Source organism: Planococcus citri, chromosome 2 (genome assembly GCF_950023065.1).
Source record: "Planococcus citri chromosome 2, ihPlaCitr1.1, whole genome shotgun sequence".
Taxonomy (NCBI): Eukaryota; Metazoa; Arthropoda; class Insecta; order Hemiptera; family Pseudococcidae; genus Planococcus; species Planococcus citri.
The window spans coordinates 43,840,085-43,863,109 of NC_088678.1; the positions used below are offsets into that span (position 1 = coordinate 43,840,085).

The window sequence follows — 23,025 nt, forward strand, 5'->3', positions numbered from 1 at the left end:
GCTGTTGTCTGCAGCAGCAGCGGCGGATGCAGGTTAGGGTGACAGATTCTAAAAATAGCATGCGTTTTAGAGTTCCCTTTTGGCGGCATCATTTTACGACTTTGCTTGTTTTACTTGCATGTGTGTGTATAGGTATAGGTACCTATTTTATTACGTTAAATATTATGCAGTGGTCATATACTCGAACATGAGTATTTTAAAGGGGCGCTTATGTTTCGAGATCTGCCGCTTGGCTAAAATAATAAGATTTAATGATGCAGAACTATTTTTTATTGTTTTTAAAAAAATGTCAACCGGCCGGTGATAAAAGGGATGCGACAAGTGTATGTGTATTTGGAGCTGGAATACTGTGTATTTTTCAATTGTGGTGTGCTGTATTTTTCATGATGTATGGAATTTGAAAATTACGAGCTCTTAGTAAATTTTAATACCTAAGATTTCTTTTACCACAAAGAAATCTTGCAGCTGCAGAGTGGCGAGTTGAGATGCGAGGCACAGAGGTGTGGTTTATTCTTTCAAGTGCCTGTATGTAGTGTAGTACCTACTAGGTTTACATTTAGTATTGTGACTGTGACTGTGGTGTATGTTCACGATCTTTTGTGTGCTTTCTTTGGAGATTATTTTTCAATTTTAAATTGATAAAACTACTGAACTATTGATTGTGCTTTGTGGTGTGTACTCTAGTACAGTTCGAGAGTGTGATTTGCTGATTTGTTTATTGCAGTCAAGGTGAGAAATGATATATGTTTACCTAGGTACTACCTACTTGAAATGTGATAAGAGTGTGGGTTCATTGTTACACACTGGTTTCAGGATCTCAATATGAGTGTTCCATATTGCTGAAAATGAATCTCAGTGGGTAACATGAACGAAAAGTGAGCTATCAAGCAAGTTAATAGCTGGGAATATGAGAGTACCATATTCTTGGGGATGGACTTGTGAGATAGTAGGTATAGGTGAGTTTGATATTTCTTTATGAAGAAATTTTATTTGATGAAAATTTTAAAAATGAAATTTTGAATTATGTGAGGACCTTCAATCAGTTCAGTAACTGAAAATAATGAGTGTGCCATATTTTCGGTGACAGTTCTGTTTGATTGTCGTTTTGAGATGTGAAAAATTATTAATTGAATTTTAAATTTAAATTATGATATGAGATCTGCCTTTTGTGTGTTCATCTGGGTACATGAGTGTTCCATGGCTCATGATTGGATGCATGGAAAGTCAGAAGAATTATTAAATAATCTTATTGAGTGGTACTTGCTATTTTTATAGATGAGTATTCGAGGTCAAAGTCGAGGTCGAGGAAGAGGTCGAGGTCAAGGTCAAGGTCAAGACCAAGGTGGTGACCCACATTTGATAACTACTATTTTACGTCAACAAACAGAAATCCTAAGGGCCCTGCAAGGAAATCCCTCAGGTACAATTTCGATAAAAACTGATTATAAGCTTACCTCTGATATGCGCTTTGATGTGTGGTATGATAGTTTCTCAAGTGAACTGTCTGCACTTGATCTGCTCGATATAATTCAAACTAATATTATTCCGAATCGTAATTATACTTCGAACGAAATTGTGATTAGAAAGAATAAGGTTCGGCATATTTTGATTAATCGAATTGATACTAGTTATCACAATAAAATCGTAAATATTCGTGACCCTCTTGAAGCGTTGACTAAAATCAAGGAATTTAGGAAAGCCGAAATAAATTCTACGTCTTCGACTTTGCAAAAACAACTTGAGGATCTACGTTTTAATAAAGGTTCCGAATCTGTGGCAGAATTTATTTTGAGATTTGAGGCAGCCGTTCAAAAATTTGAAATGTTATGTAAACCTCTTGAAAACGATGCCAAATGCAATCGTTTCATAATTGCAGTTAGGGAGCAGTACTCGTTATATGAGTTGACTGCTGAGACTAGGTTCATACAGTCAAATTATGACGAATTGATGAAATTATGTTTATGGTTCGAATCAAATGAGAAAGAAAAGCAAGTGCTTGTTACAGAGCCTGCTTCAGCTTTTCGATTTGGAGATGATAGAGGAGGTGTTTCTCAAGGTCAAAATAGTCGAGGTGGACGTGGCTTTGGAGGACGTGGACATAGAGGTGGTGGACGTGGATTTGGTGCTGGGTGTGGCAACCGTGGTAATCGTGGCAGTGGCGTAGGACGTGGAACTGGTCGTGGAAATGGCTATGGAAATTTTTCAAATTATGGAAATTTTCCAACTCGTGGAGGTTTTCAACATCGAGGAAGGTTTCAAAATCCCAGGCATGGTTCCGAAGAAAGGCGAACGGATTATTGCTTCAATTGCGGTGCAAACAAGCATCGAGCGTCGGAATGCTTCATCGAGCCTGGCAGCGGTATACGGTTTTGTTACAAATGCCACAAATACGCTCAGCACATCTCCTCCTCATGTCCCCTAGCCACTCGAGGTAAAATTAAGAACAAAACTCCCAAAAATAAAAATGATAGTGAAAAAGACAAAAAGTAATTAAAAACTTGAATTATAGCGCTACACGAGGTGAGATTAACAAATGAGACGAGTACATCAAATGAGATAAGCACTTCTGGTCAAAGTGGTGTAGTGCTAGCAGCAGGTGTGGAACAAATGAGATCTGAGATAGGTAAGTCAAAAATTACTTTTGTAGCTGATTGTGGTGCGAGTGAACATCTTATTCGAGATTGTGATATTTTGAAAAATAAACGAGATAGGCAAGTATCATTGCGTGGTGCGAGCGAAGATGTTCACGTAGATATTACTCAAAGTGGCGAGTTATATGTAAAAAGTCTATGTGGTGAGCCATTTACTTTGAAAAATGTTATGTATGCTAAAAATGCTTCTGAAAATCTATTATCTCTGAGAAAATTTACTGATAATGGATATTCAATTATTTTGAATTCAAATACTATTGAAATTTTTAATCCTAAAACAAAACGTACTTTATTTACTGGAGTTTATAAAAATAATGTGTGGGTTGTAAATTTTGATTTATGTGATGAGAATGAAAAATCTGTGAGGGGCGCAGCTTTTGTAGCGAAGAAACGTAAAATTGATGAGGTGAGCAATGCAAATGAGACAAGTAACAAACCAGATAAGAAATTTAAAAGTGACGTGAATGTCAAAAGTGAAGGTTTCAAAATTCATGAAAATTTAGGGCATATTTCGCGATCATATTTGCAGCAAATGGCTAAACGTGATGAGAAACTGAAAAATATAAATTTTGATGAGTCTATACTTGATTGTGAGGTGTGCATTGCTGCAAAGATGACGCGATTACCTTTTAAGAATGATAGGAGATTAGCTATTAGGCCTTTAGAAATTATCAATTCTGATGTGATGGGACCTATTAGGCCAATGACCTTTCCTCACAAGTATAGGTATGTTGTATCTTTTGTTGATGAGTTTTCAAGATATGCAAGTACCTACTCAATAAGAACTAGAGATGAGGTTCCTGCTTGTTTTGAGAAATTTCTGGTGAGAGCAAGGAACAAATTGGGAAGTGATGTGAAAGTTTGCTATTTGAGGTGTGATGGAGCAAAGGAATATACTCAAGGTAAGATGAAAGAAATTTGTGAAAAAGAAAAGATTGAGCTTGATGTATCTCCTCCTGATACTCAACAATTGAATGGTAAGTCTGAGCGCTGGAATCGTAAACTTCAAAATACTGTTAGGTGTTTTATGATTGATTCAGGATTACCAGCTAACCTGTGGCATTTAGCTGTTGATGCTGCAACTTATGTGTTGAATAGAACATGTCATAAGGGTATCAATTTTGAAATACCGTTGAATAAATTTGATCCTAGAGAGAAGAGTGGTCTAAAGTATATTTCTCGTTTTGGTTGTCTTGCTTATCGCAAAATCTTGAATAAAAGTGATCTTAAGAAGTTTTCTACTCGAACTTATAGTCAGGAAAAATCATCAAAGAACAAAGATAGTCTGAAGCGTTATTTCTTAGTAGGATATTCTTCAAACAGCTATAAACTACTTGATATTCAAAGTGGCGAGATTATTAATACACGTGATGTGAGACTGAGACCATCAGTAGTTTATAAGGATGTGTGTGATGAGATTAAGACATCTGCTATACCAACTGTTGATGAGACTATCAACTATGATGAGTGGTTTTCAAATGCTAATGCTGAACTTGAGATATTGAAACAAACTAGTTTGAATAAACCATTTACAAGATCAGAGGCGCGAAAATTGGAGATTCAGCAGAATTTGATTGCCTTAGCTAAGTTTGATGATAAAGGTGATGTGTTTGCTTTGATCAACAATGACCCTGTCACTTATTCAGAGGCAATTTCTAGAGAAGATGGCAAAGAATGGCTAGAGGCTATTGAGGAGGAAAAATCATCTATGGTTGAGAATGACGTTTGGGATATCGTAAGGCGAGATGAGTTAGAACCTGGAACTAAGATATTGTCTCACAGATGGGTGTTTCGTAAAAAAATTTGTGTAGGTGGTATTACGAAATATAAGGCAAGGCTAGTTGTTCGTGGGTTTGAAGATACTAATAATTACGAGTTGTATGAAACGTTTGCACCAGTGGAAAGACTACCGAATATTCGAACTATTTTCTCTCTTATTAATAAGCTAGATCTTGAGGTAACTCAGTTGGATGTCAAGACAGCTTTTCTTTATGGTATATTAGATGAGCCAGTTTATATGGAGGTTCCTGAAGGAGTGTTGTCAGATGATGTGCGGGGGGAGTATGTTTGTAAATTGAAGAAGTCTCTCTATGGTTTGAAGATAAGTCCGAAGAAGTGGAATGAGAGGCTTGAATCTGAAATCCGAGAGATAGGTTTGGAGAATACTTTGAATGAGCCATGTTTATTTACATTTCATCAGGATGGAATAATTGCTGTTATTGTTATCTACGTGGATGATTTGATTGTGGCCAGCAACAATGCGGAGAAAATGAAAGAAATTGTTGATAAATTGTCTTCAAATTTTAAGATCAGTGATCTAGGCGAGTTAAAGAAATATTTAGGTATAAATATAATACGTGATAAGAAAAATAAAGTGATGACATTAGATCAGCGTGAATATGTTGATAAGATCTTGGAGCGTTTTGAAATGAGTAATTGTAAATCAGTAAAGACTCCAATGGTTGAACGTGGCGTGATGAATAAGGAGTTAAAAGCTTTAGAAGAGAGTGATGAGGGAAGTGAAAGTAGGAAAATGTTGGAATTAACTGAATTTCCATTTCGTAAATTGATAGGCTCTTTACGATATTTAACGGATGGTACTAGGCCTGATATTGCTTATGCGGTTCATGAGTTGAGTACTCATATGTCAGCACCTACAAATTACGATTGGATGAGAGCTAAACATGTGTTGAGATATTTAAAAGGAACTCGAGATTACTCATTAAGGTATGAAGGAAAATGTGATGAGTTGGAAGTTTACGCCGATGCAAGTTTTCGTGATGTGCAACCTTCAATGAAAACAACTGAAGGATATATTATTAAATTATTTGGTGATGTGATTTCTTGGGCGGCGCGTAAAAGAAAGAGACGTGTAACCTCAACTTGCGAGGCTGAATTCCGTGCTTTAAATGAAGCATTACGTGAGATGAAGTGTTTGCAAAGCACTATAAAAGGTGTGATGAATCGATATTTATATCCAGTGGTTGCATATTGTGATAGTGATTCAGCGGTGAAATGCACTACTGTAACAAGTAAGCCGAAATTGAAACATGTGATAGAAACTGAAGCTCAACTGGTAAGAGAGTGTGTGAAATTTGGAGAGGTGAGAGTAGAGAAAGTGACTTCAGAAGAGCAGTTGGCGGATATCTGCACAAAACCGCTACCTATACCTCGTTTTTCTATCTTAAGAGATGAGCTCCTATCGGTTATTTGATTTCTAATGCTTTTGTTGTAAGTTTCAGATACACACGATTTAAATGTGGAATGTTACCTGGATATCGATCTAACTGAAGATGAACTTGATCTAAAATGAAATGATTGTTGGTGAGAAAAAGATTATGTGATGTGTCTCAAAATTCTATTCTATGTAAACAGAGTGATGCGAATATAAATAGTCACAGTGTTTTGGCTTTACTGTGGCGGGGCTTCTGTGTGGTGCGATTTATGAATTTTTCTTTTTCAAAATTTTTTTTTTAAATTGTACATCATCGGAGAATAGGGGGAGTGTTAGATCGTGGCTACACTGGAGTAGGCCACGCCTATATTCTCCGACGATCTGTATATGCGTTGTGTAGAATGTTCACGGAGACCAGTTCTCCAGTATGTTATGTACGTATTCGTGTGTGTGTTTTCTGTGTACAAGTGGCGCGATGTTTATCAATTTAATAAAGGCGTTTAAGCCCCTGTTTGTGTTGTTATTTCGCGATCGCGATGATACATAAGTTAGAAACGTATTTTCTAACATGAGTGAAAAAAGTGATAGTCGTACGTGTCTACGAACACTTCATGGTCAAGAGAGGGAAGAGGGATCTCGCAGGGGTGGCAATAACGATTTTCGTCGTATGGAACATTTTGTGAAAAAATGTGGATATTCGTTTTAATTAATGATTTATTGTAAATTTTTGGAACTTTTTTGTAACTTTTTTCATTAAACATCCTTTTTAGGGTCCAAAATTATGCTTGGTAATTTAGTGGGGAAAGTGAGTTTCCAGTGATATTTTCCTCATATTGATTGAAAAATTTCTCATAAAACTGTAATTTTCTTGCATTGCGTTGGGGTATTTACCCGCACGCATTTTTGTTGGCAATTTTGAAAAAATGTTCATAGGTACATACTTTAATAAATTTTGTGGCGCAAATACGAGTCTGATGAAAAATGTGAGTAAGTGTACTGTTTGAAAGCTGATGAAATGTACTTCCCAACAATGTGTAACAACTTATATTTAGCATTACTTGAACCTGATTTTTTTCCCTTTTAAATTGAAGTGGAACAACTACATTCTGCATAAATAACATCAGGATGTAAAAAATTGAGACAAAATTGTCTCTTTTTTTGTACCTTCTGTATATTAACGAACATCTTGTACAATGATTCGGCCAGGCTACTATCTTCATCAAGTAACGAGTGTTACATGGTGGCTAACTCGTGTCCTAATGCGCGTTTTGGGCAATCGTGGTAACCTTAGGTAAATTTGAATATTTGAAATTCCAGTAGAAAAGTGATCGCGAAAGTTGAAGACCCAAAATTTTTTCCACAGTATTTTGAGGTGCGCTCTTGACTTTTTTCGAATCCCCCCTCCAATTTTTGAAAAAAAAAGTCAAAGACGGCCCACCCAAGTATGGAAGGGTGTCCAGAGAGAGTTATTAGATCGAAAATTGGGATGTTGAATTGTTGAACCACCAAATTTTATTTTAAAAAATCAAAAAATGTGGTTTTTGTCCCTCATTGAAATTGAAGGTGTAGGTAATCTCTGTTCTGAGAGGAGTTGAAATTGAATTTCAACCATTAGGGTGAGTGGTGCCTAAGCAGTGAAGTATTGAGGTAATTTATCAAAAAAATGATTTAATCAATCAAGTTTTTGCCCAGATTTACAAATTAATGTGAGCTATAAATGGTAAAATTGATAAAACTCATAATTAAAAAAGTAATCGAGATTAACTCCTTGACTTGGCGTTCTTATGGACGATTTTTTAAATAATTCTTATCATCTCTGAGCACCACCAAATTTTAAAAATTCAATGTCGAGCAAAAAGTTGACATAAAAAATTTGTCAACTTCTCGATCTACTGTTCGTTTTGTTTGATAATTTTTTGAAAAATAAGTATATTCATGACTCCTTCAATTCACGAATCAGGAAAAAACTCATCCAATCAGTAGCAAATTTAATCAACAAACACCTGCACATAAAATTTATTCAGGCACTATTAGATTATCTGAATTTGATTATCATCAACTGGCTAAATAAATTAAGTTTTACTGACGAAGAATGGATTAAAAAAGTATCTAGCTTTTTTCTTTTTCATATGCTGTCTTACACAATACGCATTTGGCACAAATACTGTTGAAACTGGAAAGTACATATGATAGAGCCTTGAAAAAGAAGTCTGGCTATTATGCATCATTGTATCACATGAAAGATGACATGGAAAATTTGGTGTGCAAATGCTCTCTGAAATATCCCATCAGCATATAACGGAATAAATTGAAAAAATATAAAACCCATCCGTACATCGAGAAAAATTGATATTTTCGCTTTAAAAAGGGTGTTTCGATATAACGCTTTTACTATTTTTTAGCGATATTTTCTCGGCATTGAATTGAAAATTTTAATGTCTTATTTTCATTTTTCCACTCTATTGGTTGAAATCCGTGCACCTACCAAGATATTTATTCGGTGCAGATATAGGTTGACTCTTCGAAACTTTATCTGAGGTGTTTTGAATGTTCATTGACCCTGATCATCGACGTCACATGTGTATTACTTGTAATGACCAAAAAATTATGTAAATGGGTACTGCAGGCTGAAAATGCGCCAAACTCTTGAGATTTGCAGAAGCTTTTGGAAATTGAAATTTTTGTGGCAGCCACGTTTTTATTGAACTTTTTTGTCAACAATGATTTGTCTGGATCAGGGTTTCCGTTAGATCGATTCAAAAAAGGGGTAGGCAGCTGACGAATTTAATTTTACAGAATAAAACTTTAATAAGTTTTTATTTGAAAATTTCCATTTTGAATCTAGAAATTCAGGTGATTATTTCAGTGAGGAACATTTAGCACGAACTCTTCGTCTCTTTGTGAAATATTTACCTATGTGTGTTTTTAAATTTAAAAACCAAAAACCAAAACAAAATAGTTTTTCAATACAAATTGCTGCCTTTATCTTTTATGACGTATGATTTAAAATGTAGCCCGTAATCATCCATTATTCTGATATCATCATGCATAATTGAATAGACATATTGGTCACCCCCCCCCCCCTGGGCCCATATCATTCTATAAACGTTTTTCTTCAGTATGTATCGAAATAATGGTATATTTATGAGGTTTTCTGTTATTGAAAATTGCGACTAATAGCCTCTATTATTTTTTCCCTTAGATTTTAAATCAATTTTATGAACAACTTATTGCGTAGGTATAATTTACAATAACAACGTTAGTCCAGGAAACGAAACAAACGATGGTTTTTCTCGGAGAAATTTCCCAAAAGAATAAAGAACAATGTTTTCTTTATTTCTTTCATTTTCTTTATACGTAGGTACCTACGTTTGTAAACATATATTTCCGATTTTTTTTTCATCTTAATAATGTGACCTGAAAAATATCAATATTTTCATCTACGAACCGTACACCTAGGTAATGAGAAAAATTTTCAACTTTTTTCTTTGTTTTATACAATTGGACTCATGTTGAAAACATACATTTATTTATAAATAAAAATCTTTTTTGAAAAGCTATAACCTTTTACTTTAAATTACATTTTCTTTTAATGGTTGATTTCATTTGGGTAAGCTACCGAAAAAAAATCTGAGTAGAGGTACCTACGTGGCTTCTCTCGGAGTTTTTTTTTTCGTCTTTAAATTCAATATGAAATGCGTATATTCAAAAATGAGCTTTTGGGGAAATTTCAATTCGCTTAGTAACGTGTGGTGTTCATTTTTAGAGGGAAAAAAGGAGAGAGAGAAAAAAGAAAAGTAAAGTAATCACATCTGATTGTTCTTCGAATAAACGTAGGTATTGTGCATGTTTGGGAAAACTTTCTATTGTAATGAACAAAATAAGTAATTATTTCTCTGGTTGTTAAAATCTTATAAAATGTTTCGCTATACCGATGTTTTTTCGTTTTTTTTTTCAACTTCATTGGTTAATGGAAAGAAGCTTTTGTGATCTGGCGGTCATTAAATTTTTACGACGGTTTTTGTTCGAATGTTTGACATTGATTAGGTATTTTTAAAGCTCGTATAATCAAACTGCTGCAACGGTGTACCGGCATTTTTATATTACGTACTATTTTTTTCACCTCCAAATTGGTGTAAAAATAATTGTAGGTACTCTTAATTGTTCGTTTCCTCGTCACCGCGTTTATACTCTCGCATCAGTTGGTAAATTAAGCTGGCAAATCGTTTGGTAGGTATGGCCTAAGTGCATTAATTAAAATTATTACCAAAGGCAAAAGAAGATGAGTTTTGATGAGTTTAGTTTTTTAGTGTGCTTATACTTACTTTACTACACAGTATTTTGCACTATACCTTTGTGACGAAATTAATTCATTTTTTTCTTTCTTTTATTTGCGATTCACTTTGTACCATTTTGTTTCGGGTTTTAAATTGGATTTTGTCTTCTTTTTTTTTCAAGTTGAATTCATGCTGAAGAGTTCAACATAAGCGCAATTTTCGTTAAGTGCGTTTCAACGGGGGTCCCGTCACGAGTCTTTTTCTTCATTTAATTTTTGTATTTGTTATGTGTATTTTCGGTATGAAACGAGCGCGAACGCTGCGTGAAGAGCAGGTAATTTGATGAAAGATAGTGATCTCATATGAGTACAGGTGGTTGTGTTTTTGTTGGTTTCATTTATTATATTAATTTGCGAAACGAAGTTTCTCGCGGCTTTTCCTTGTTTATTCTTTAGGTATATACGTATACTCTGTTGCATTTCAGTTTTTTTTTTGTCATTCATAATAAAATAGGCATTTGCAGTTTTTTTACTCGCGTTTTGTCGAGTTTGTATGCATTTTCAACTCGGATTTTTTTCTCTGACATTTTTATCGAAATGAAAATGGGTACATACGATGTAATTTGGTGAAATGAAAGTTGACTAGAGGCAAGAGCGTGTGAAAAATATCCATTCCGTACACTGTGCATAGATTTTTTTTCTAAATTGGTTCAGTAGCCAATGTTTTGAAATGGGGGGGGGGGGGGAGCTGATACAAAATCAGCCCGAAAAATAGACAGATTGAATTCACAACTCACAAACGCTAGATCAAAAGACTCGACATTTCAGTTCAGGTGCTGAATTTCATTTTTTGATTTTTAGCGAATTTTTAAACATTTAAACTTTTTTCGAAGAGTTGCTTACTTTACAATGATTTTTTGTATCCCCCCCCCCTCTAAAACAAAGTAAGGTAGGATATGTATACCTATAATATGATTGTTTATACTTCATTTTGACCATCCAAATCGAAAACGTCCATTTTTGAGCAATTCCAGAGCATCCAATAAGGTCTCAGTTTTCTCCAAAAATTTCACGTTACTTCGGAATGACCCAAAAGTATGCAGTTTTGATTGGAAAGAAGGGAGAGGAGGTAGATTGGAAAAATTATTCATATAAGAAAAAAATTGAAATAAAACGGAAAAGTTGAAAATTTGTCGTTGTAAGTTTTTTTTTGAATTTCCGAAAGTTTGACAAAAATTCTAAAATGAACGTAAAAATTTTCCAGCACAATTAATTTGAGTTGAGCTCTCTAATTTTCGCTCAGTATATGTCTCCTGAATTCGAACGTAGAACGCGGAGTGGCTGAACTCTAGCGGTGAAATCGAAAAGGCATGAAAAGGTGAACAACAAACCTCCGATACGTGATAATAATTTTATTATCACTGATAACTACACTGATGAATGTTAAAAAATAAAGTAAATCTATAATCGGAACCATTTATTTCTGAATGAAACAATGTTGTGATTGGTTGTCGACGTTTGTTGTTCACCTTTTCGTTACCTACTCAACAATATGCACACTAGCGCTCCATACCTATTCTACGTCCCATTACCTTTCACATGTGTAAAATTTTTCGACAAGTGTAATTCGTCTTCATTTTTCATAAGACCCTTGATTTCTTCTTTTCGAATTCCAAAAAACAGTTTTTGAAAAAAAATTTCATCGCATGACTTTTTTTGTGGGGGGGGGCGTGGAGGCTATATGAATAATTGAGGTTCTTTCTACTAACAAATGAAGGAAAAAAAATTGTAGAACATGACATTTCTCTATAAAAAATCTCAATTTTATCAAACGATTTCTCTTTTTAAACTTTCATCATCGAGTCGTATAACCGCTCGTGGGACAGTTCAAAAAACTATTTCAACGTTTTCACTCTAACTCTTTATAAAAAATAAGCCATGTTCGCCAAAAAATTAGTATTTACTAATTTTTGATAACTTTTACTCGTTTTATGATAAATTTCATTGATTTTTTTTGTAGAGTGAGGTGTATTTTTCGACGTTTTATTAGTTTTGAGTTGTTTAAACATTCAATGGAGAAGAGAAAGGGTGGCATACGATATTTTGTGGGTAGGTACGATTTATGGACATTAAAAAAACGCGTTTTCGTGGATTTTAATTTTTCGAAACTCAATTTGTTCAATTTTAGATTCTTCAATTTTCACCATTAGGTACATATGATTTCATTATTGGGAAAGCAAAAATACTACTGGTAGTTCACGTGTTCAAAATCTTTCTTTATGCTGAACTAATCTATTCAGGGAATTTCATTGAAGGCACGCTACAAATAAATTTTTTGGGTCTGATTTTTGTCATATTGTACTACTCTCATCTTCGTAGGTACAAGTATCTACATATAAGAAACTTTTGCACTTTTATAACTCTGTTTCAACTTCAATAATATAACTGAATTAAAATAAATTGTATGTGGTAGGTCTCAGTATTACGTGTTACCGAAACGTTAAAAAATTAATCGAGCCTACTTATTCATCTCTAAATTACGTAGTTATTTTTAGAAAAGAATTCGAAGAAAAATTCTCCCCAAGGATGATATATTTTTTGGAAAATTTTAATTGATAAAGTGATGGAATGTCTCTAATTTAATACACACAACATTAAAATGATCAATAACGTTCTTGTAGCGATCTTTAATTTTTAAACCAGAATACAGTGTAGCCGAGAAGAGAGGGCATTAGCATCGAGCTACGATTCATAATAAAATTACGTCTCGAGTTGATCATCTGTCGCGAGGCGAATCACAGGTAGAAAAACATCACGCCAGAATATTCTCGATATACGACGACGACGAGGGCTAAGACACCATTCACATTTGTATTACCAGCACAAAGAAAATACTCCACTCAGCGTGTTAATTTTAACCAAAAATTTTGGACCGGTTCCAAAAATACAGTATCATACGAGCGGGAAAGTATAGGAAAGAATACGTATGCTAGGTACATGAAGTTCAGCTGAAGAGAAGTTTTTTAAAAAATATTTCGCGTTTGTCATTAGTTATGAAATATGTCAACTTGGTATGGCAAACAAATACGCAGGTTAAAAAGTCATTAATCGGAATAAGCAAGCGTCGAGTTTCAGCCTTTGATGTTCAATTTGCCTATACAAAAACTGAAATTTTAAAGACGAGCGTGCAAACTTTGACATATTATACTTATTTGCGAACGAAAAAGATTCGAATATTGATGTTCTCTTTCAACTTTGTTAAGAGATGGGGCGAGTGGCACCGACAAAAAAAGAATAAAAAATTACGCCGAACCGACACGATGGTGTAAAAAATATTCTCCGGAGATATCGTACAACTTTTTCTCTACTTTTTGAATTTTTCATACGAGGACATAGGCGAAAAAAAAACTACTGGGAAAACTAGAACGAGGTTGATCGAAATTTTCCTATGGTAACTGATTAATTTTTTTAAACATTTTAAAAATCTACGCTTTTCAATGAGATTTTTATGTCTTTCGAAGCGAAACTAATATTGTAAATGTTGAACGTCACGATGAAGAACGAGTTTGAAAAACGAATTCGAAATTCAGTAAATGGCGATAGGGGAAACATTTTTTACCCGAAAAAAAGGATTGAAAAAGTTGAAATCTTTCGAAACAAGATAAAGTTACAAAACGTATAAAAAATAATCATTCAAGTCGACTTTAAAATGTTTGAAAATGACGTTGACAAACCAGGAATCGCGAGTGAAAGCGCGATAAAAATGTTGAAACGATTAAGATAAAATATCGGTTTAGCATAGCATAGTGTTGCGTCTTTTCTCTCTTTTTTTACCCCCCTTTTTTTTTGCAACGATATTCTATTGTGTATCAAAGACTCGGATCCTTGATTTTGGCTAATGAGCTGCCCTAAATATAGAAGTAATTTTTTTTTATGCATTAAAAAGTTTTTTTTTTGCGTTAAATACTTCTTATTTATGACCTTCACCTGGTATATTCACTATTTTCTTTTGCATTCGTTTTAAAATAAAATTCGTTCATTTTTTAATTTATAAGCGAATCGCGTGATTTGTTTCATTAACGCGGTTTCTTTACGTTTTTCTGCATTGTTATGTGCGGCAGATTTACATTTTCTCAATGTTTTCTTTCGCGTATACCGCCGGAGTAAAATTTTCTACACCTTGTACACCTACTCGCTTATTTCGCCAAAGGACAAAATAACTTCAAGGAAAAATTTAATCTGAATGAGTAATACGAACCGTAGGTATGCTATAATGTACGAGTAGGTAACTCGGTCATTAACGAGTGATATCAATTTTTGTTCTATTTGAAGATCATTGTCGTGATAACAATTTGTGATATTTGTCATTTTTACCCTTTTTTTTCTCCAATTGAATAATTTCGGTTATACCTACAACCTACATCCTTTTTTTCCACTTTAGTGTTTCAGTTTATATTCCTTTGAAACGAAGTGGCAATTTTCCCCCTTTATTTTCGATTGCTGGCTGGATATATTTTAAAAATGTAAATTTTATTTTCATTTTTATTCGAGATTTTTCCTAATATACGGAGTTGATTTCAGTTACACGTACAGTCGTTGTAATACTACTGAATAATCATTAAACTTACTATATTATGCGACTTTTTGTGCGGTTATTACGGTTAAAAGACTCACAAGGGCGTAAGCATCTTTACTATTCAGTTTCTTGAACGATGTTACGTCATTGTTGTTGTTGTAAGAAGCTTTCTTTAGACTTTTTTCTCTATTGAGTAGGTAATATTTTTCTTTGCGAAGTATTTTTTTTTTTTTTACACAAGAATTCAGTAGATCAAAGATAAAATTTACTCGTATTAAGAAATCTATTGTTAGGTTGGGGTGAATGCCTTGCGTGGTATTGTCCACGACGCGACGTGGTCGAAAATCAAAATGCCAATTAATCCTGCCATTCTTGTGATTTTTCAGCTCATTATTATTTGGCAGAATAATATCATGTGTAATACCTACAGTTTGTTGTATTTTTCACGATGATGAGGAGATTTATTAGTACCTACCTGTGGTTTTGTTTACGTTATACCTTTACCTATTACATGTGGACTGAATTTAGAATACCTAAGGAAATGGAAATTATTCGTAGATTGGTGTTGACTGGGCAATAATTCTGTTTTTTCCCTCTCTCTTTCTTTCTTTGTTGTTCGTGTAGTGATAATAATATTCTCAATATACCTATTAGGTTATACATGGATGGTTTCTGGAGTACCTACTTTGGCGGGGGGAGGGGGGTGGGAGAAGGCGTGTTGTGTCTAGTACCGAAACCAAAGGAAGATCTCCTTTTTTGCGAAGATTACAGCAGAATGATTTATGAAAATTGCTTCGAGTCAATTTTTTCAAAACTTTCACAGTTGTAAAAGATAATTTCAGAGTCCATCACCGCAATTCTACTACATATCTTCCAGGAAATGTGACTTTAAATTAAAAGATTTTCGTAGTTTACCTATCTCCATTTGAGTTCCTATCTATTTTCATGTCAAGTGAGTCAAAATTCGGCTTGTAAGTAAGTGAAGTTTTCTACTCCAATTTCAAATGCTTGAGTACCTGAAAGTTTTTAAAGAGTTATTTAAGCTTCTTTAGGTAATCTCCAAAATCATTTTTGAAGTTGACAAAAAGTAGGCTGCATCATTAGCAAATGTTTTTTCGTATTTCCCGTTTTCGTTCCAATTTTCAGCTTTTTTCGAAGGGTCGCGAATTAGTAAAATGTGTGTTGATAGATTTTTTTTCTAAAAAATATGCATTCTTTCAGTCAGTTTTTTTTTTCATCGCCATGTTTGGATTTAGCGAGTAAAATTACCTCAATTTTCAATATTTTTGCAACGATTCGGCCAAATTTCAATTATCTCTTTTCAACCTAAAATCCACATTTTCAAAATGAAAAATCTACGATAAAAAATCTAAATTTGAAAAATTGAGCAAAATAATTGTAAGAAGAGTAAATTTTAGGGTAATTTAAGCCCCCCCCCTCTCCAATAGATTTTTTTTTGCGATTCAGTATTTTGCTATACCTACTTTAGTAAATCGTTTGATTAAGAGCACAATTTGTGCGGTTAAAATTTTCTTGTTCGAGCAGGAAAAAGGTGAAGGAGATCGAAAAATATCTGTAACGATTAAATAGTTTCTCATTATATACGAATACGCTGCTTTAAAAAATCCTCTAGATTGAACGCTAAAAATAAGTCAATTAATGTTTGAACTCAACGACACCGAATAAGTGGAAATCGATATAGTGTCATTTCAACTCAGCGCCCTCGAATTAGTAAGAACCAGTGCCTATGTCTTATCAGATCACATTTTCATATTTTTTAATCTTTTTTTTCTTCTTAAAAATGATGAGGTTACTGGAGCACTGAGAGGGGCAAACCTAAAAATAAATAGATGTTCATATTTCAAATTCAGGACCTCTAGAACATTGCAATCGATATTTCACATGTAATTTTAATTTCTTAAAAAATTGTTTTGACCGTATGTAAAGGTACTGATGAGGAAGGGGAGAGGGGTTAAAAGCGTCTAGTGAAAAAATTAGTGATTTTTCGAACTTGGTGACGTGTAATCAGTATAATTAAATCCATCGCTATCCTCTTTTAAGAAAGAAATGTAGAAAAAATGATCGAAGAAGCTGGCGAAAGTGCTTCTGATTAAAATGATTTTTTTTCGAGATGTCAGTTAATGAGGGTTTCTTGGGACATTTTTTTCGAAAGTTCATTCTAAAAGTGGGCACCAAATAAGGAATCAAATGGGGGGAGAGGGTAAGATGCATATCCCTGAACACTTCCTGAACTCGTGAGCGAAATGAGAGTATGGTACGTTAGGCACCAAAATTTTAGTTTCGAGCCTGATTCTTAAAAAAATTTTTTGAATTATAATTTCCAAGCAGCTGATGACTCCAAAATTGTTTAAAACAATTTAAAATCACTTCTATGATGTGAAGAGGCACAAATAAAGTACATACCTTTACCTACTTCATTTTCAAATTTCTAATTGAATTACGTGAAACTTTGAAAAAAATTACCATATTTTGCCCAAATTTGATTTTTGAAAATTCGACAAAGTTGAAAAATGTACTATTTGAAACGAACCTATCGCGTGTATGAAAAAAAAATACTTTTAATAGGTATTGACTTCCACCACACCACCAGAGCCCTCGAAAAAAAATGCAAGTGAAAGTTTTTCGCTTCATCTCCCTCTCGCCATTTCCTAACTAGTGTTTTTTGCATAAAGACGAATATGAAATAAAAATCAGTAATGGGCTAAAATGGTGATACACATGAAAAAAATTGTGCTAAGCCTTCGTGATAAGAATTAAAAATAACTAAAAATTTCATCTCGTATGTATTTATGTAGCAGAAAGAAAAAGAATAGGTAGGTAAAAGTGTGAAAATGTTCAAAAACGATAATTTCTGCTACTCGTAGGCATTTTTCTCGTGTAAATTAAACCTTGTTTTTCCATTTTTCGGTCGTAGTTTTTGAAAAACGTTATTTTTATCTGAAAAAATATACCTACTTGTGACAAATAAGAACGAAAAAAAAAACAATAAATTTTGAAAATAATTTCAAATGCTATGAACATTTTTTTCATTTGTGTATAGCTTTGTGAAAAACGTTACGAAACGAATTTTGTTAAGCTACCGCTGGTTTTTATTTCTATTCTGTCGCTAATTTCTAGCAGCAGTATTGAAATTGTACCTACAAAAGAACTTTGCTTCGACCATAAAACTCGAATTCCAGAATTGGAAGAGTCCAAATTTGAAGCTTGGTAACGTACCTAGTCCTAATTTTATTGCGTTGCCATATACTCGTATGTACCTAATTTGACTATGAATGTCATCGATAGGTAGGTAAATTTCAATCCGACATTGACAACTCGCCTACTTTTATTCGTGAGAAAATTTATTACTAAGATTTTATCCTTATACACATGGTGTAATGCGTATTAAAGTCACCTGTTTACTAATAAGGATTACTTAAAATAATCATATTTATAACATAAATGTACTTTGGTAACAAGATAATAGCATAAAGGGTGTTCTACATTACAGTATAGGTATGTGTTAAGCCTTAGGCTAAGCTTGTAATAAGGGAAATCCTATGTACATTTTTTCATATCAACTGATCCGTTTTAATTCAGAGCCAATTTTTCCTGTTCATTGAATTTTATATATGTGATGGTTTTATCTGCGGCGAGCATTCGTACACTAGAATTTACATATTTCGGTTTGGTAAAATGTCATTTTATTTCGCTCAAAGTTACACAATTGAACTAATTCTTTTTTCATTCGAATTTGTAAATCTCTTTTTGCCTACATTTTGAAAATCAAACATGTTTGCCTTGAGCTACTTATTCGTATAATATCACTAGTTCCTTTTTTTCTCTCTCGAAAGGATTTGTCTATATTATAATCGAATTAAAAGATGTTTTTCTCGACATGAAAATGAAACTGGACAATGTTCAGAATTATACGCCGAATGACATCTCAGAATTTTTTCAAAAGAATGAGTAATTTGGAAAACTGAATTTCTCTCAGCCTTATTAAATTACCATCTTGAAACGAAGTAATGTTCTACGCTGATTTGTATTCGTTCATTAATCTCGCTCTTAAAAGGAAGTCGTGTTACTGAATAAAGAAATTGATGGTGGTTTAATTCTAATGTCGACTCTTGAAATGAGATATTCGACTTTAGGATTATATTGTCTCAAGTTTATTCGTAAGCGTATATTTTTGTAAAAATTTTGAAATTTTCTCATTTTTAATCAAGGGTGTAGTACAATCTTTTGATACAGAAATGGTAATTTTTTGCGTATTTTTTTTTAGAAAAAATTGTACGTTCCAACTGTGAAAAAAATTGCCAATTTTTTTCTATTACGCAGAAGCTCAATTTTTTGCTGAAATAAATATCGATCGTGGTTGCCATTATAATGATTGTACAGCGCAATTTTTTTTTCTTTTATGCTTATGTTCTCTTATTTATTACGTTGTAGTTTCAAAAAGGTCGTCGCACTTATCTATTCTCGTGATGAATGGTAACTCTATTGCGTAGATACTAACTTCTCCGTTATTTCAATGTATGAGTTGAAGTGTGGTTTCTTTTTCACTTCTGCCTGGAAAAATCTTGGAGAAGTTTGCAAAGTTTATTTTTTTGATGAATTATGATTTTCAATGCGATAATGCACGTTCCGTAGCGATTTAATCGTATTCGAATTAAATATTTGTACTAAAATACGAGTGCATTTGACTTTTAAACTCGTGTTCACTGTTCAAGTCCATTAGCATGAAAAAGAACAGTATAGGTACCAAATGAACTCGTCCCAAAAGAAATCGAGTATAAAAAAAATACGATTAATTTATTTGTTTTGATGCTGCGTTGAAATGTTTTGAAGTCTGCTGTTCGTTTACTCGCACTCTTTTTTTTTTTTTTTTTTTTTTTTTTAACCAATTTTCAGAACTGATAATGGTAACTTATTTTTGCTCACGCACGCACGTGTTTGTATTTATTTACATGCGACTTGAACTATATGATATTCTTTCTTTCTTGTGAAAGCCCAAGGACATCTTAGATTTATCTATGTTTTGATGAAATTCATCAAGCGCAGTGAACGTATAAAAGAATTTTTCTTACCTAATTTGTTTTACAAGCGTGTTCCATTTTTAGTTGCATTCTCATAATTTTGTATTTTGTCTTTTATTTTCAGATCGGAGTTTCGTGGTTGCAAACGCCCAGCATAACTCATGCCATGTGATCTACTGTTCGGATGGATTTTGTCGTTTAACCGGATACAGTAGAGCTGAAGTGATGCAGAGGTCGGCTGTATGTGATTTTTTACATGGTCCGTTGACGTCGCAGAGCGCCGTTCAAGTGGTCAAACAAGCTCTAGCTGCTGGAGTTGAAAAACATTTCGAAATTTTGTACTATCGCAAAGATGGTGAGTGAAAAGTTTAATCAATGTAGAGCTTATTGAATACAATTGTACAGAGTGCCCGCGTATATGAGATGAGTTCACCAACGTGAACATATTTTTTAATGTCATACAGTTTTTCTTCTTTGTGAATTTCTGTTTTCTCTGCCTCCTGGCGCAGAATCCGTCAGCTCTATACATCTCGATTTTACGACTATCGGACATTTTCTCGAATCAAATCGAAACAGAAATGTCCCCGGACGATTTTTAATCAAAAAACTAATCCCCCCTCTCACCATGTAAAAAAAATTACAAAAATTGAGAAAATACCGCGTGACATAGGTGTGATTTTTACTAATTTGACGTTTCGTGTTAAACCGAGGCTTGTAAAGCAGGACCAAATTGAAACAAAAAGCAGAATCAAAAAATGCACCATGATTCGATTTTTAAACAGATTCAATTTTTCATTTTTTCACTAAAAATATTTTTAATTTTGGATTTTAGCCCCATAGTGCACTTCATTTGAAAAAAAAATCCGACTAATAGCTCCACATCCCCTCTAAACACTCCCCATTCCATCATCAAACCGAATTTATCAATTTTTTGTATGTTTAATCATTTTTTTAAATTGGAAACGTTTGAAATTTTTAACCCCGATGTTGCAATTTCACCCTATTTGAAGGGGTTAGAAGTGATTTGACGACCTAAAAATTTTATCTCAGAGTTGGACCATAAGGAACAGCTTCCGCTGGTATACTTGAAAATTCGAGGATGAGGCCAAATCACCTATTTTACCCGTCTATGCTCTTTGTTTGCATTCAATTGCAAAAAGGGGAGGGCTCAACTAGGGTGCAGAAATTGGTTTTCAGATTTTCATCTCAAGATGTATGGTAAGATTGGTCTTGCTAATTTCAAAAAATTACCAAAAATTGAAAAATTAATTCAAAATATGATTCTGAGGTGTAATACCTACGCGACATTTTCTTAGTGACCCAAATTTCTCAGTTCGATTGGAGTTGAGGGGGTTGTAAAATTTGGGAATTATTTTTTTTACATTCTCCAAAATTAAAAAAATCAATCAACCGGTTTAATCGACTTCACATAACAATAATAGCAGATCCAAGCATTATGCGACATCACATTTTATCAACTCAATAAATCACTCTTCGTCTTCGGGTATTTCGCATTCTTGATATAATCGCAATACGACATAAGTCTTCAATCGATTATTCTAACAGAAAATACATTATAAAAGTCCTTTCTGTTGTAAAAGTATCCCGTACGGGATCAATTATCTCAAGAAGTTTCTGGGCTAGAATCAAAGGACATTAAATATGCCAACTCTCTGCTACCAGTAACTGGAGTGGAAATACAAATAAAAGACCGTAAAACCAATAAATTTCGTATCAAATTATTTTCATGTGTAACCAACAGGAACAAATGCTTTTCCATTACTTTTTTTTCATCCGTAGTAAAATTCTTGTATCGACATTTGGTCTAAATAATATTTCAGCCGAAAGTCATCGTATTGTCAGTTGGTTGTTGTGTTCTTTAATCAAAATTCCCGCATAATTCTAAGCGTTTATAATGTCAACTCGATTATATACTACCTACATAAGAAGACAAGTTCAAAAACCTTTGAATATGAAAAATAATAACTCGCTCTTCCGTTTCCTATTTTACCTATAGGTGGGTAATTATATAAAAATTTCGTTTTTTTTCTTCGAAATTTCACATCAAAGAGTTTCTGCAACCGATTTATTGATTTTTTTTCGAAAAATATTTCCTACTCATTGAAAAGGAATTAGCTACTAATTGAAAAACTCGAAACGAGCCTATCTCTATTCAACAAGATGACCACGATCGATATCGAGATGTTCCTCTGTTTCAATTCGAAATAACACACTTGCATTTCAAATACTTTTTTCGTAGGATAAATTAAAACCATGTAGCGTTTAAAATCCGTCTGGTATTTATTTAGTATGCATTACAAGTAGGCTGAAAAACATCAGATAAAAACTTTTTATCTAGTTAACTCGACGACATAAGCCCTGGAAATGTACTTTAAACCGAGAGAACTAAAAGAGAAATACTCTTGAAAAAAGATAATTCGCAGTCTTTTGATTGGTTTCCAATTTTAACCCCGACGTATCTTGAAAATCTCGCTAAAATGAAAAAAAAAAAGGCAAGAAAAATAAGGCTAGTTAATTACAAATGTTATTCAATTTCATTCGATTACTCGTTCTTGAGAATGCTACCTAGTGTATTTTTCAAACAAGCTCAGTTTTCATTTATTCAGCGTATTAATGTACATTAGCGTGAGTATGCAGCCATAATTAAGGATTCAAAATAATCTTCTGAATTAGAATCAAGATAATCATCCTACATATTTTTCAAATTCGCGTATATAGGTACTCGTATTTTTGTTTAACTTCCATATCACACGGTGCAGTAAGAGTAGGTGATCCGAATACTTTTCGATCCCTTCTATCATCTACATATATACGGATACAAACAACGATAAATTCAAAATTCACCAACAATAAAACCACCCTAAATTTGCTCGGCGAGACAAAATTAAGCTTCATTTATTTATTTCCGCAATTGCGTTTGTGCATGTTGTAAAATCCCAAAACCAACCAAACCATTTTGCTCGTGCTGTATTTTAAAATAATATTTCCTCGAGACTATATACATTTTCGAGATATTTCTAGCGCCTCGTCTCGATTCCATCGTGCAACCATAAGAAAACATGGCGAATATTCTCCACCGCCACTTAAATCTTTTGAAATCCAAGCTCCTCCATTAGTTTCGTTTCAGTTCATTTACGCAGAAAAGACAACCAGTAGAAAAGCTCTTATTCCGGTACGTTGTTAAATATAAACGCGCTATCAGTACGTCGATGATCTGCTTCAACGAGCAAATTTTACGCAATAAACGAACCAAATTACTCGACGATGAACGTTACCATCGATTCCGG

The 23,025-nt window shown here is 33.7% G+C and overlaps 1 protein-coding gene across 9 annotated transcripts in view; it reads left to right on the plus strand.

The window, feature by feature from the left end:
* The window catches only part of sei (seizure), a 182,205-nt gene that overhangs the window by 37,676 nt on the left and 121,504 nt on the right, over nt 1-23,025 (plus strand). For all 9 annotated transcript variants that reach the window (XM_065350429.1, XM_065350430.1, XM_065350422.1 and 6 more), the window contains exon 2: nt 19,842-20,072. In XM_065350429.1, coding sequence (XP_065206501.1) covers nt 19,943-20,072 — 130 coding nt within the window. In that variant the 5' untranslated portion in view covers nt 19,842-19,942. The remainder of the gene's footprint in view (nt 1-19,841; nt 20,073-23,025) is intronic.